Below are 14,641 nucleotides of genomic sequence, written 5' to 3'. Positions count from 1 at the left end.
GATTGAATTGGTCGGAACCCATATGCCAGATCTTCTCAACAACCCCAACCTCTCCCCCACCCGCACTTGCTAGCTATTGTTAAGAAAATCTCCACCTCTGTCATAGCTATACTTACACAAAAAAGCCTACGTTTCAAGATAAATTTGTATCATAAAATTCTCTTTTGGTTCTTGCTTTATGCAAGCGTAAAATAGTTGGACAAAATGAATTAGAAACACTTTTGCATAAAATTTACGCTCGAGTTTTTATTCAAACAGGATATATACGCATATGAGCAGCCTTGTGTGTCTGTGTAAAAGCTTTTATTGCACCACTAAACTGAAGAACGCCGCGCATATTTTATAACAGCGAATGCACGAAACAATATGGCGACAGAGCTCAATGTATAACGCTTTCACCGTAGGCCATCGGTAGTAAGGCAAAAGATGTCGACATAAGTCGACATTTGTTAAACCCAAAGCATGATCTATGCAAACGATTGTTCATATACGCAGCTTTGTAAATGATCAATTTCAGCAAATTTGCTTTAAATGTAAACCAAAGCATTTATCATACGTGAGGCACAAAAGCATTGCGCTCTGAATTAAACCAAAATAGTTTTATAATTTATTAGAAATGGCCTTAGCATTTACGACGGCTCATCAAGACGGCAGGTGAGTTCTTACTGATGACTAGCACTCAACGTAAGTTTTTGATCAGAACCAGATATGAATTTACTATATAGCGGCAAAAAGTTTAGGAAAATGAACTCAAAGACGTGACGTGCATCAATCCATACCAAAGCTATTCTATTCTCACTATAAGTCAAACGGTGAAAAGCGATTAAATCAAATCATCTAACTAGCGTCGTTTTCCATAGTTAAACAGAAAACTTCATTTGCAAATATGAATTCAATACTGAGAAATACAATAAAACAAAACTTCGCGAAAAACGAAGGACAAAGAACTTAATTCAGGACAAAATGAGAGCAATTCATTTTTATTTCAAATGCGCCGCATCTGAAAAAAAATCAGGTAATAAGTTTCTATTACAGTTCAAAACCAGTAAAGGGTATCCACCTAATCTAATGTTTTTCTCCGTTCAAATATTCAAAAATCACACAAGTCGACTTCAATAGGTCCTCCTACAAGATTCTGCAAGGCGATGCACAGTTTTACAAAATCTTACAAGATGAAAAGTCTTACCCCAGTGATTCTGGAATTTCATTGTGTAAGATTTGATAAAATGCTCGCGAAAAGTTCTCATTGTGTAAGATCTAGTAAGATCTTACACGTCAAAAATTATTGGTAAGCATCTTATCAGATATTACGTACAATAAAAATTCTGATAAGATTGAGTTTTTCTTGTGTAAGATGAGATATATGATGCTTAGTAAGCATCATAAAAAGCATATCAGATCTTACATGATAACGATTCTGATAAGTAGAATTCTTATCGTGTAAGATATGATAAGATATGTACTAAAAATTTTTATCTTACAACAATCTTATAAGATAACTCATACGAAAAACATTCTGTAAAGCATTCGATTAATCATTAACTTCTGAGCAAGTGAAAATAAAAGGAAAGATATCCATAAGCTTTCAGCCTGAAGACAAAAAAAAAGGATTTTTTCTCCAAAATGAGAGTATATTAGCGTGCAGAATTAACTTGAAAAGTAAAATAAAGTATGAGACATAAATTTTGTTATCAAATAATACAAATTTTGCCAAATAAACGTAATCAAAACGTGTAATTGTGTAGTTTGCCAAAAACTAAACAAATCGGGGGTTTACAATAATTCACAAGAGTTGATAATTGTTCGAGGGAAAACTGACGGTTTATGTTTAGCTCACCAAAAATAAGTAAAGTTTCTTCCGTAGAAAAAAATATTCGTCGCATTTTTGGCTTCTTAAAATAAACGCAACTCTTAAGATAATATTCTGCGCAAAATTAAATTGGTGTATCAAAAAAACATAGATCAAAGCTTTACTGGGTTAACGGGTTAACATTATAAAATACTAAAGTATATTCTTTACTATATATATATATATACTATATATATATATATATATATATATATATATATATATATATATATAATCTATATTCTATATTATTCTCCATTCTATATTATGTATCTTCCAATATATATATATATATATATATATATATATATATATATTATAAATATTATCTAAAAATTTTAGCCGTAGACTTGAACTCTTCATAAGTCTATGCTCAATTTGTTCGTGCAAATGCTAATTCAAATGTATCCTAAAGTAATATAAACTTACAAAAATTTCCGTTCAATTCTAAGTTAAAATTGTCGGAAATGTGCACTGCTGCAGTGGTTTTCACAATTTTTTTTAACGTTGAGAAAACACCTTATTTTTCTTTTTTTTGTTTATGTAGTTTTTGGGATTTGCTGTTCGAGTGATGTCTCAGTAAATTGTTTACAATTTTGTTTTTTTTTGGTTTCCATTTGTGACCATTGAAACTACGTATATTGACAAAAAAACGCGAAAACCGAAAGTAATTTTTGAGAACAGCAAATTTTTGCGTCATTTTCTGCGATTCCTTGATGCAGAAAACATCTTAAAAATGAGCCGCTGGAAAGTGGTAGAGGATTTGCTTTTTGAAAAAATTTGCATCTTTTTCTATAGGAAGTAGGAGAAACGTATTTTCCCTGTTGAAAATTTTCAGTTGCTTTTAATTCATCTGGTAATAACAAATTTGGAAAATAATTAAGCAGAAAAGTTTCCAAAAAAGTAAACAAATTTTTTTTAATGTTGCACCTTTATAGTTTGCTTTTATATGTGAGTCATTATTGACTCCAGGCGATCAAAAAAACTGTATTATATATCTCAATTGTATCTTGGATAATTACAGTAACAAAACAATTTTAAAAGAACGGATTTTGTTTTCAGTTAATCTTTGGTTCTATTTTGTTTAATTTTCTTTGTTTTCATGGGACTAGCAGAAATCAGTTCAAAGAGCCGTGTGTTTTTTATTTTTTTAAAGCGCGTGTTTTAATTAAAATAAGTTTTGTGTATTTTTCCGGCCTGATTTCATTTTTTGCTTATCTTTTTGTCTGAGTAGTACATTTTCTATAAGTTCTCAGCGATTGATGTCACAAAAATATGTAGAATTTACAATCATAGCAAAAAAATTCATTTTCAACCCTCAAGCTGATATTTTAAATGAATTAGGCTCGGTTTCAATTTTATGTTGGAAATCTTTCAACCCTGAAGAACAAAATTGTCAAAAGAAATGCGGCCAAATATATTATTTGATGAGATTGTTTTTGGCATGTACAAGCTGGTTTTCCAATTCTTCCGGCTCCCAAACAAAAAATTTTGGCAATTTTTGCATGCTTCATCTGTAACTGCAATACGAGTAATTGTTTATTGTTTTTTTCGTTTAGGACCAAGTTACAAATTTCGCATTTTTCCGGAACTTTAATTAGAAAGCTAACTGTTATTATTATCGAATTTTTGACTCTTGAACAGTTTGATAAGTCAATGGTATATGAGTGACAAGAGAAATTTCAAATCGAGATAAACAATTTTCTTTCGGGATTTTGAATGATTTTTTTTTAATTCACTGATATTGCTATTCAAAATTTTGAATTGAAATTGTAAACCTGCGTCCAAAATTTTGCTCAAAAAATTTTGAAATAAAAATTTTCTATATTTTTAAGCAATGCTTTTTGTCTTTTCAGGGTTATACGTAAAAGTCATCTCTGTTCATATGTTATTGCTTCACTACGACAATTTTGTGTCTTTTCTACTAGATTTTTGGTTTGCTCTTTGCTAGCTACTAGAAAATACAAATTTCTCAAAAGGCGAACAAAAAATTCCCTTTCATATTGAAAAAAAATATTGACTACAATATAGTATGGTTGAACTAAATTTGACGAATTCAAATTGATGATTTTTATACAATTTTTTATGTGTGCGTAACTTGTTGATTGAGCTCTTGGCAAACGTGTTTACCTCAGAAAAATATTTCGCTTTGCAGTTTTTGTTTTTTGCCTTTTTTACGCTATTGGGAAGAGATGATTCTAATTATTTCTGCTTCAAAATTATATTGAAAAATTGTTCACAACAAAAAAGTCTCCAGTTGCGTATTAGTACTAATACCGTGTAACTATTCCCTAGTCGAGACCTGGAATCTATGAAAAGACCTATTAACTAATAATTTCATGCCGGGGGGGGGGGTAAATATTGAATTAAATTACACGGTCGAGGACTCTAGTTCCACATTGTTGTATTCTTTGGGCTGTTCAACTTGTAGAACCTATTATCATATGGCATTTCCACTGGAGTTTATGGCAAATATGAGTATTTCTTAGTGTATTTGCTGTATGTTATACTGTCTACAAAGAAAACAAATATTTAAATAAGCTGCATAAAAAGTGACTAATATTTCCTAAATTGGGACATCAAGTCAACTGTTTTTTAAGTTAGTTAAAAATAAAATGAATGTCACAAAGAATTATAAATAATTCTGCTACCGTGGGTGCTCAACTAGACAGACATCTAGAACATACGTAGGCCTGAATGAACAATGAATTTCCTTTTCAGACTATTTTTTTATCAATATGTTGTAATAGAGTTACGGACGTCGCTGTAATGCCATGATCTAATTATTACATAATTCTAATTTTAGAACACAAACTATAAATAAAATTTGAGCAGAATATGGTACAATCACATTCAGTTTAGAATTATACGCTCTGAAAATGAATTCAGTTTTTCTTGTTGTTACTCTAAACGTTTTTTCCTTTTGTGCTGTTCAAATTCATTCGACCGCTCAGCGCAAATTGAACTGCTTGGATAAGGAAACTTCAGTAAATGCAAATGGAAAACGACACAATTGTTTTGTGAACTTAAATCAATGTTGTTTAGCTGTCGAGGGGTCCACATGCCTGCACGGAGTGGGAGAAAATGACCTAAAAGCTCCATCAGTTCAATTTGTTGACAATAGTTTGTATTACGATAAACTGCTTGATCTGATATGTGTTCATGGTTTGAAGCTTCAACCCAGGTAAGGTTCTGTTTCATTATAATAAACTTTTCATAATATTTCATTTTTCATAAACTATTTCATAATAAACAATATGCTGCAATTTTACTCGAATGTGTCCGTATTTTCACGATGGATGTTAGGTGACAAATTACCCATAGTTCGAAAAGGCTCAATGTTCCAAAAAACCCATTGCCACATTACCCAATTTATTCTTGTTCAATAAGTATTTTCGTTCAATGGTGCGATGAAAAAATAGCAGTCGGTATTACAAGTATATTTAATAAAAATGCAGCGGATGATTGAATTTCATATTAGTTTGTTATATTTTCATATCAGGTGTCACACAGACCTCAAAGGCATGCCCATGGCCCGCGAGGCATGACCAAATGAATAAAGTCTAACATTTGATACTTGGTAAATATACTATTTTGCACTATAAATTGTCTGTGATATTATTATGCTAAATAATTGTTCACTTAATTTTGGTAATACGGTATAAATTGAAACTAGACATTGAAAGAGACTGATTGATTATCAATTTCATAAAAGTCCCTCAAATTACTAATTGCCGGTTAAAAAAGAAATCGCAGATTAATAAATACCCATATATTCGCTGCTAAAAATTTGATTTCCTTAAAATTTGATTTCTTTATGATAAAAAAAGAGATAAAAAGAGATAGAGTATGTTTAACCTAGAAATTTGAAAAATTCTTTGTCGGAAAAAAGTATTTCTTTGAAATGCAAAATTTTCAACAAAAATTTAATAGCTATTAAGCCAAAATACCTCAAAATTTTAGAAACATACACCGCTAGAAGCTTCAATGCGGCAAATTGAAAGCTTGACAACTAAGAAAAGGTAAACGACGCAAAATAAACAGGTCACAATCAACAACAAAATTGTCAAAAGCTTGCCACTTCCAGCAATTTTGTACCAATTCCAGTTAGAATCCAGGAGTTCTTCGCATTTAGTTTGCAAATCCATAGTTGCTTTATAACCAAAACAATTGGTCTGACATCGGAGTAATCAGGAATCTAGTTTCATAGCACAGTGCAATTTGCGGTAACAATTGACTGTAGAAAAATTAATATCAGTGAAGATCGACCTTTAATTGACAATTTCTGAGGCAATATTACCCCAACTTAGATCAGTTTTTGAAAGCAATTTTATCATCATTGATTCCCTACACTAGCCCTCTCGAAAACCTATGAAATTCAGACAAGAGACAACGTTCACCCACCAGAAATCCAAGTGTAAATTTGACAAGCTCCGTCCATGTTTCACAGCAAAAATCAAGTTGATACAAGAATACCCTTTATTCACATCCTTTCTCTCTCTAATGTTAGGCAAAAGTGCAAACTTAATGATAGTTGAACAAACCTGAAGACGCATCACATCTTATGACAACTTTCTTTAATGTGAAACATGGAAGGAGCTCATCAAATTTACAATGGGATTTCTAGTGAGTGAACGTTGCGTTTGATCTGAATTTCATAGGTAGACGAGAAGGCTAGTGCATGGGATCAATGGTGTAAAAATTGCAGTCAAAATGTTACTTAAAATATAAGCGATGTGGTCTAAAAATTGAGTTTTTGATTCGTGAAAATAGGGGGTTCAAACTTACTTTTGACGTTCAGTATATTAATAATTTGAACTGAGGCCTGTATTCTGAATAAAACCATTAATAATGAGTCAGAAAATACTAGTTTTTCTGCATAGTTACATCATATATTGTACATTTTTGTGTACTTGATTGCATTTCTGATCAATAAAGGGATAATGTTTTTGAACAGATAAATTATTGTACAACTTGTTTTTTTAAAGGACAAAAAAATAGGGGAACAACTGTAATTTCATTTATAAATTTTTCAATTGCAGAATCTACTTCTCTCGGGTATGATCATCTGTAACTCTAATTCTAAAGTTGCTTATTGGTAAAAGTGAACTGCTTTTGCTAGGCCTACCTTTTATTTGGATTTACGATCATTTTACTCCGAAACGCTCAATAGTTTGCTCACACATTGTAATGCAAAAAAAATCTCACGGCAAAAAAATTATCAATTGACTCTTTTTGTATGTTTATTTAGAAAAAACCAGATAATTTTGATGTGTGTTTATTTTCATGCAAGCAAGTTATTTTCCTAATGAAATGTAACTGCGCTGCTCCAATTATCTTTCCTCGTGTAAAAACTCGTGATATTTTTCACGAAAACTCAAGTATTGAGCATTAACCAAGTAATAATCATGAGAACGAAGTTAGAGAAAAACCCAATTTTTAGTATGGCTCAATGACTCTACAACTCTTTTCATCGATCAATTAGCTCCAACCGAGCAAAATCGATCAATTAGTTAGGTGGATGTTTATATTGTTCTGTTTCAGAAATGGGGCGTCAGTGTATGACATTGACTATTTGGTTGGCTGGATGTTAGAGGTCACAGTTGAGGACAGCCGAACTGGAGCAAACATGGCCCACAAGATGATTCAGTTCATACAGCCACAGTTTCAAGCTGTGAGTGGCAAAGAAACGGAAACTTCAAATGGTTCAATTTTGAATGCTACATTTTGTGCTGCAGTTGTGACGAGAAATGTTATGAGGTCTCTGCGTAAAGGTTAGATATCACCATAAACTTTCATTGCAGTTCGAATTTTTCATCCATTATTATTACTAAATACTGTTTGGGTTTGTAGGTAGTTTAATTTTAGCTGTTTCGCTTTTTATTGAGGCGACTGCTGCTCTGGATTTTGAGTCTTTCCTATTTGCAGAAAAATGAAAAAATTGAGTCGGAGATTATTTTGCGTTGTTTATGCTTTCAGATCCATTTGTGTATATGTGGCTTTCTTTAACTTCAATTCCTCCAGAGTATGACGCATTGCCAGTAAACTACCCAGGGAACCCAGTTCAGTTAGCTTCTCTGGACGTTATTTCCATCAACAGAACAGGACACTGCTCCATCTCAACCAAAATTGCGCAAGACAGTCCAAGAACCACACCTCGCTCTAAAATCTCGGAATCGTTCAGTATTGACTACATCTATGTGGTTTGTTTTCCATTGATTTTCAATGAAAAAAAGAAGGAAGGAAACTGTGAAGTTATGGTCGTTGGGCAAATTCGTAACAGGCGACAATTCGCAGAATGATAGCAGTACTGAAACCAGTACAAGTTCTGCTAATTGTCGCCTGTTACGAAAGCACTTGTGACATGAACAGCTTCAACACAGTTGATTAAGGTCAACATTTGACCTGGAAAATAGAACGACTTGGGATTCATTGACTCCAATAATCATGAGTCATCGTACCATGATGCGAATAGTCATTGAAGATACCGAGTAGTTTCAAAAGTTTTTGAGTCATTATCATCGAGGACATGGACACCATTAGCATTCTTACATAAAAAAACATTCTAACCAAGACTTAACTTAATCATATGCAGACACATATACAGAGGAGTTAAAATCTATAATATTTATTGTGCAGTGTCGTTGTAAAGAATAACTTGGCGAATTATGCCAATTTTCGACAGTCCACAGGTACATAGTCTTTAGATAAAGTTTTTTAAGCTTTGGAGCACGTTTTTGTTGTTTTAGGAATCAGGCGGCCTTTCAGATTTGATGACATTTAAGAACTGTCTGATCATCGGGATAGTATTTTCTGTCATAATACTTGGACCCATCAACGCATTCTTGCTCTTCTGTCTCGTGAGAAGGAAGAAGGAACAACGAAAAAAATGTCAGACTCAGCAATCTGTTATCAGTGGAGGATCAGCAATCTATGGTGAAACACTGGAACAGAGCAACTTCTATGAAGAAATTCCCGAATGCGTCATAATGGAAAAAAACCGGAACGAAATTTATACTGTAGACTGAGTTTGATGATTTCATCTGTTACAATTTGTCTCATTATCTCATTTTGCATTAGATAACTGCAATGACAATGCAGAACTTTTTTGCAGAAAATTGCTTGGAAAATGTTCAAAAATATTGTAACAAATAGTTTCGGCAATTAATTAATTAATTAATTTATGCATGTCAGTTTTAATAATTTATAACTACCTGAACATAACTACCCTAATCTATTCATAGTGCACACTCATGTGACCGCTTTTGGTCTTTTTCGACAGTCCCTCTGTAATCAATTGTCACTGTTCACACAAACTAACATAAGCAATGGTGAGAACATCAGTGGCGCTTTTCTGTGGACATAATTAGCAAAAAAATGGTCACTGCTGTTGATTGACAAAACTAAATTTAGACAAAAATTAGAGCATCAATAATTTATCTGAAAAGAATCGGAAATCAAGGCACAAAAAATACGCATAGAAGAGGGGGCAAGTTTCATCATCATTCCCTTGCATTCTACAAAATTATTAATATGGAAAAATTGAGAGCAAACAATACCTGCATTGTAGGGAAATATGCTACTCTTTATTCTATTTATGTTCAAAATAAGTGTACCGAGGCGCATTTGTGGTTTGAGTTCAAAGCATGCTTTCGTTCACTTCTTGATCCCGAGGTTTTATCGCAAATTCAGGAAAAACATTCAGATTTTAATCAAATTTCAATCTACGATACAATTCCTTAATTCATTTTGTATTACGTGGCCAATGTTCAAAAGGGCAAGTTTCGTTATGGGCATACATTTTGTCACTATTATTGTGGATGAACGTAACCCATTTCTACAAATTTGAGCATGTAATTGTTCCGACCCTCTTGAGGGGGGAGGAACTATATACTCAAATGGGTTTTTTTTTTTGTTCAGTGAATTTTCGCCGATCGATACATTCATCGTAGAGAGTTGAGAGTGGTATCATTAGAAAGCTCGTCCAGCGTAGAATATGGAATTAAAAAGATTTTTTTAATTTTCGTTTTCTACAGGGAGTTATCGAGGTTTAAAGTTTTGTGAAAATAGTGTGAATTCCGTTGATTTTTATTCACATTTTACGGAATTTTCGCTAATTTTTGACCAAAATTTCGCCAATTTTGCTAAAATTTGTCAACATTTTTTAAAAACTTGTTGTTGATTTTATTTTTAAATATAAAAAATCTTCTCGGCTTTTCTTATTTTGAATTTCTTCTGAGAACTTCAGAGAAGTAGAGTGAATTCCCGTTGTTTTTATTCACATTTTCCGGAATTTTTGCCTAAATTTTCGTCAATTTTGCTAAAATTTGTTATAATTTTTAAGAATAGTGTCGTTGATTTTATTTTTGAAGACGAACAAGCATTGTTCATTGTTTTGATTTAATTTTTTTGGTCAAAAAATGTGGATAAATATTTCAAAATTTAGCCTTTTTCAACAAAAACAGCACGAAATAAGCTACTTTAGTCCGTTTTGATTAAGTTTGCCGACAGTACACCTCCAAACAACACTCATACAATCTTTGTAGACTCAGAGGGGGGCTATTTCTACTTCAGAGTACGCTGAGAGTGCTCTGTAGTTAAAACTTTGCCTTTTTTTGCTAACTTTACTCGTTGATTATCAAAAATGCAGAACTTATTTTGAGTTTTCAACTAACAAATTATCTATATCTGCAACATTCGAAAATCAAATGTTCCTAACGGACAATAAGCAATAGCAGGGCTTGTTTTGGGCCATTCTTGGACTGCTACCACCCAAAGAAATCGGGTTGTAATCAGTCGGTCTTTTTTTTTAAAAAAAAAGGACCCTTTCTTTAAAAATAAAAAACAGAACATATCGAATCAATGCTCAGGAGTGATAGGTCCAACCAGTTTGCTTACTAAAAAGCTCCAAGCTAATCCATTTAAATTTTAACTTGAAAGTTTATGGTCGTTTCTTTTAAAAATAATTGACTTTTCAATAAATAATGGCTTAATTAAGTTTTCCTCTATTTTTTTCTTAATTTGTTCAACTTCCAGCTTAGTGTCTGCAAAAAAAGAATGCTTCTTCTTTCTACTGATTTAACATTTCTTCTCGGTTGCAGTTTTAAGCCTGAAGTTATTGTTTTCTGGCTTTGATACTACAAGATTTCAGATTTTTGTTTGTTTCGATATTTGCCAGTTTTTCACGTTTCCGAATTTTGTCACATTATCACATTATTGACAGTTCTCTTGTCACATTATTAGCGTTAAAAATAAAGCACAATTGAACATATTGAAATCCTGAATGATATACATAATCGTTTTAACGGCCTCGACGCCTCTTTCTTGAAGAAATCAATTGAATTTTTTAATTTTGTTTTTAACTGTCATTTATACTTTGTCGTTTCGGTCGTATGAAATTTCCTGCATAGTGATAACTTTCATTGGCTTTTCGTGGAAGAATAGAAGAACCGATATTATGATATTAGTAAATAGCTGATGGCTTTCATGACTTTGAAAACAATCGTTTTCCAAAATTAAAAAAAAAAAAACTTTTTAACTTCGCAATTTTGTTCTTTTTATGTTTCTTTTTGTTAGCTAATCTCGTTATTTCATTACAGGTCAAATATGACATTATGGGTGTCAAGGGAATAAAAGGGATTGGTGTCCCAAAATCTTTTTTTTAATGAATTTGTTATGACCTTAGTGGCTTCGACACCGGTTTTTCACAAAAATGTAAATTAATTTGATTTTTGTCTTATTTGACGTTCTTTTTGTAGATGCGAGAAATATTCTGGGTAACTGCAGGTCTCGAGGGCTTCCTTTTTTTGAATAAACGACCCTATTCAAATAGTTCTGTTTGTAATTAATGCCTTTTATGACATTGAATGTAATTTTTATTCGAAAAAAAAATTGAAATTATTTCATACTTTAGCACTTCGCTTTTTTGTCTACTTGTTACCTAGTCTTACTAATGAATGGCCACGTACTACTTTATAGCTGTTTGATGAAGGCGCAATCGAATATATTTTGAGGGACAAAATATGGCTCGAGGGTTTTGGCAGCGTTTTCTGGCAAGTTTCAATTGAAATTTTGTTTGTTTTTTTTTTGTTGTTCATTTTAGCCGCTTTAAAAAATGAATAAGGACAGGTCCTAATGCCCTTCTCTAGAAACAGTGGTAATTGTAAATTTGTGGTAATGTTAATTGATTCCTAATGGTATTTATTACTTTGAAGTTAACTGTTTCAAAAAAATAAGTTATATTTTTCACTTTAATGTTTTTGTTCTTTTTTGTATAATTGTTACCAAACCTTTTTATGGACTGGTCGCATATGGTTTCTGGTGATTTATTAGTTATTTTTGTTTAGTTTTAGGTTTATCTGACGGTATGTTGACTTTGTTATTAAATTTAGTTTTTAAGAGGGAAAAAAATTTTTTGATGTAAATAATGTTTGTTGCTGTTGTTGTTGTTTGTTTTTGACGTTCATCTTGACTCGCTTTCTTAATATTGACATATTACATCAAGCTAATGCATCAATTTTTAACTCCACTGAGTTATTTGCTTTGGAGGCTATCTTATCGTTCATACAGAATTTTTTGAAAAAGACTTTTCGCAAAAAATAATTTTTGGGTTTTTCTATCTGTTCCTCATTTGCTAGACAATTATGCCAAAATTGTGGATGGGCGGGGTCGGAACTTTATGTGCCATCGCACATTACCGAGCCGCCTTGTTAGCCTTAACCTTTATTGCTCGATTTTTTTTGTAATTACTTAAACCCAACTTAAACACTTAATTGTTTTTTGTGAATAATATAAGTTATTGCAAAACTGCTAATTAACTTCTTAATCCACAATTTTATTGAGACCAGCCATTGTCGCCAATTAGGTTTCTTTCATTTTGGTTCAATTGTCACTAACTTAGCTATTAGATACCATGCGGAAAGAAGGTTACTTATAGTTTCGAAAAGAGTGACAGAATCAAATTTTTTTCGCGAAATCCAAATTTTGCCACGTAAAGTAAAAGTCCAACTATTGGCACCGTGGTCAACCAAAAAAAGAACTAAATGGCAGAACATGGTAACCCCGCTGTTGTTTAAGAGCCTTTTCAAGAAAAACCCGAGGAGTTCTTTCCGACAAATTTCTCTATGTAATCTCAGTAAGTTCTCTTGTCATTTTCCTAGAAAGTTGATTCATTAAATTTTATCCAATTTTCTGTTGACAAATGCAAAAAAGTTTAACTGCAAATGCAAAACAGTTTCTGTTGACAAATGCAAAAAAGAGTTTAAGTGAAAAACGTGAAAACATACAAAGGAATTTGCCATTTGGACTTTGACTTTTAATAAATGTGTTTTGCTGGACCTCCGAAGGATTCAAGTTTGCTATTTTGATAAATTAAGCACATCTTTTTTTGAAAAATTGCATCATGTGATACCTAGTCATAGAATCGATATAGATAAAAACGTACACTGAGTAAGAAACAAAAAGAATTAAAACAAACCATCAATTTTTTCGTAAAGTAGTTTTTTTGAGAAATTTCGAAACCTCTAAGTAAAGTTAACAAATTGAATCAGTGTAAACGTTCAAAACGAGCGCCTAAAATTTCGTTATATCGACTATTTAAGAAATATAGTAATCTAGACGATACCAATACACTTTCAATGCTTTTGTAATTGCTAAAGAATAAACAATCAAACTTGAATGATATAAGAATAACTAATTATTTAGTACACTTTCAGATCTTATGGTATGACCGTATCACATATCCTTGACATTGAGAAAAAATTTGAATACTTTAAGAAATATAGTAATCTAGACGATACCAATACACTTTCAATGCTTTTGTAATTGCTAAAGCGCTTTTATAGTAATTTAATGGGAGCTGGATTTGTTTAACGAAACCACTCTCCAGTCATTTTTGACAGAACGAGAAAAGTGAATCAGGAGAGACAATGAACCAACAAAATCAGATCTGACAATTGAGTTTATAATTTCTTATCTTTATAATTTAACAACTATGGCAGCCTTCGGGAAACTTAGTTAAAGTTAAGTTTATAATTCTACGCATGGAATAGTAGATGAGAACTTCTTCAGTACCTGAGGGTCAAATACTAATCACGGTCAATAGTATATAATGAAGTACCAAATTTCACCTTCTTTGAAAAAAGTAAAATGTACATTTGAATTAAAACATTAAGGGTTTTTCGGGGATGTGTTTTTTGTGGGGCAGAAGTCATTTGCTGTCCTTTTCACAGTAGAGTTTTTTCAGTTAAGTATGATGGTCGTAATATCGTAACAGAACCAAATTGGTGTCTTTGGTCTCAAATTCTGCGTGTTTACATTAAAGCGTGTGCGGCTTTATCATTTTTCATCGTCATGCTCATTTCTCGTAATTTTCTATATGAAAATTTTACACTGTCGATATGCTGTTATTGAGTCTCCAGCAATAGCAGTCTGAACAGGTATGCTCTGACTATTATTGCATGTGTCTTAAGCTGACATTCTACGTACTCTTCCAACAAATTTTTTTTTCATTTGAGACTTTTTTCAATCCAGATTTTTTGGGATCGAAAACTAGATCTGACTACGTTCAGTAGAGTTAATGTGTTTTCTTGCACTAATTTGTTGTTGATTTATACTTGAAGTTTACACTGTTAAAATTCATTTACTTGCTTTTTGCATGCACAAGAGACGTCGTTGAATAGTTTCCATCAAACGATCCACAAGTGCAACAGTTGTATGGTCTATTGCTGGTGTTTATATAATGTTAATAACTATTTCATTTCAATACTTGGATCTTTTCCGTTTCTGCCCCCA

At 32.2% G+C, this 14,641-nt stretch overlaps 1 protein-coding gene across 2 annotated transcripts; it reads left to right on the top strand.

Moving 5' to 3' along the window:
- Positions 1-653: 653 nt before the first annotated feature.
- On the top strand, positions 654-9,042 carry LOC142339492 (uncharacterized). Of its 2 annotated transcripts, XM_075389553.1 has the most exons (5): positions 654-684; positions 4,895-5,033; positions 7,394-7,623; positions 7,829-8,052; positions 8,599-9,042. In XM_075389553.1, exons 1-5 carry the CDS (start codon positions 669-671, stop codon positions 8,875-8,877), a joined length of 888 nt encoding a protein of 295 aa, XP_075245668.1. In that variant the 5' UTR covers positions 654-668; the 3' UTR covers positions 8,878-9,042. The 2 variants fall into 2 exon arrangements, with proteins under 2 accessions (XP_075245668.1, XP_075245667.1); XM_075389552.1 differs by lacking the exon at positions 654-684 and having other exon boundaries at positions 4,698-5,033.
- Positions 9,043-14,641: the final 5,599 nt, after the last annotated feature.

This window comes from Convolutriloba macropyga, chromosome 5 (genome assembly GCF_964194025.1).
Source record: "Convolutriloba macropyga chromosome 5, txConMacr16.3, whole genome shotgun sequence".
Taxonomy (NCBI): domain Eukaryota; kingdom Metazoa; phylum Xenacoelomorpha; order Acoela; family Convolutidae; genus Convolutriloba; species Convolutriloba macropyga.
Note: the sequence above shows the minus strand (reverse complement) of the source record. Positions and strands in the feature narration are given on the sequence as shown.

Bases quoted from the DNA above. Each gene is read 5' to 3' on its own strand.
- LOC142339492 (XM_075389552.1), top strand. From the start codon at position 4,729: ATGAATTCAGTTTTTCTTGTTGTTACTCTAAACGTTTTTTCCTTTTGT. The intron at 7,624-7,828 runs GTTAGATATCAC...TTATGCTTTCAG, and splicing joins TATGAGGTCTCTGCGTAAAG to ATCCATTTGTGTATATGTGG. The intron at 8,053-8,598 runs GTTTGTTTTCCA...TTGTTGTTTTAG, and splicing joins GTATTGACTACATCTATGTG to GAATCAGGCGGCCTTTCAGA.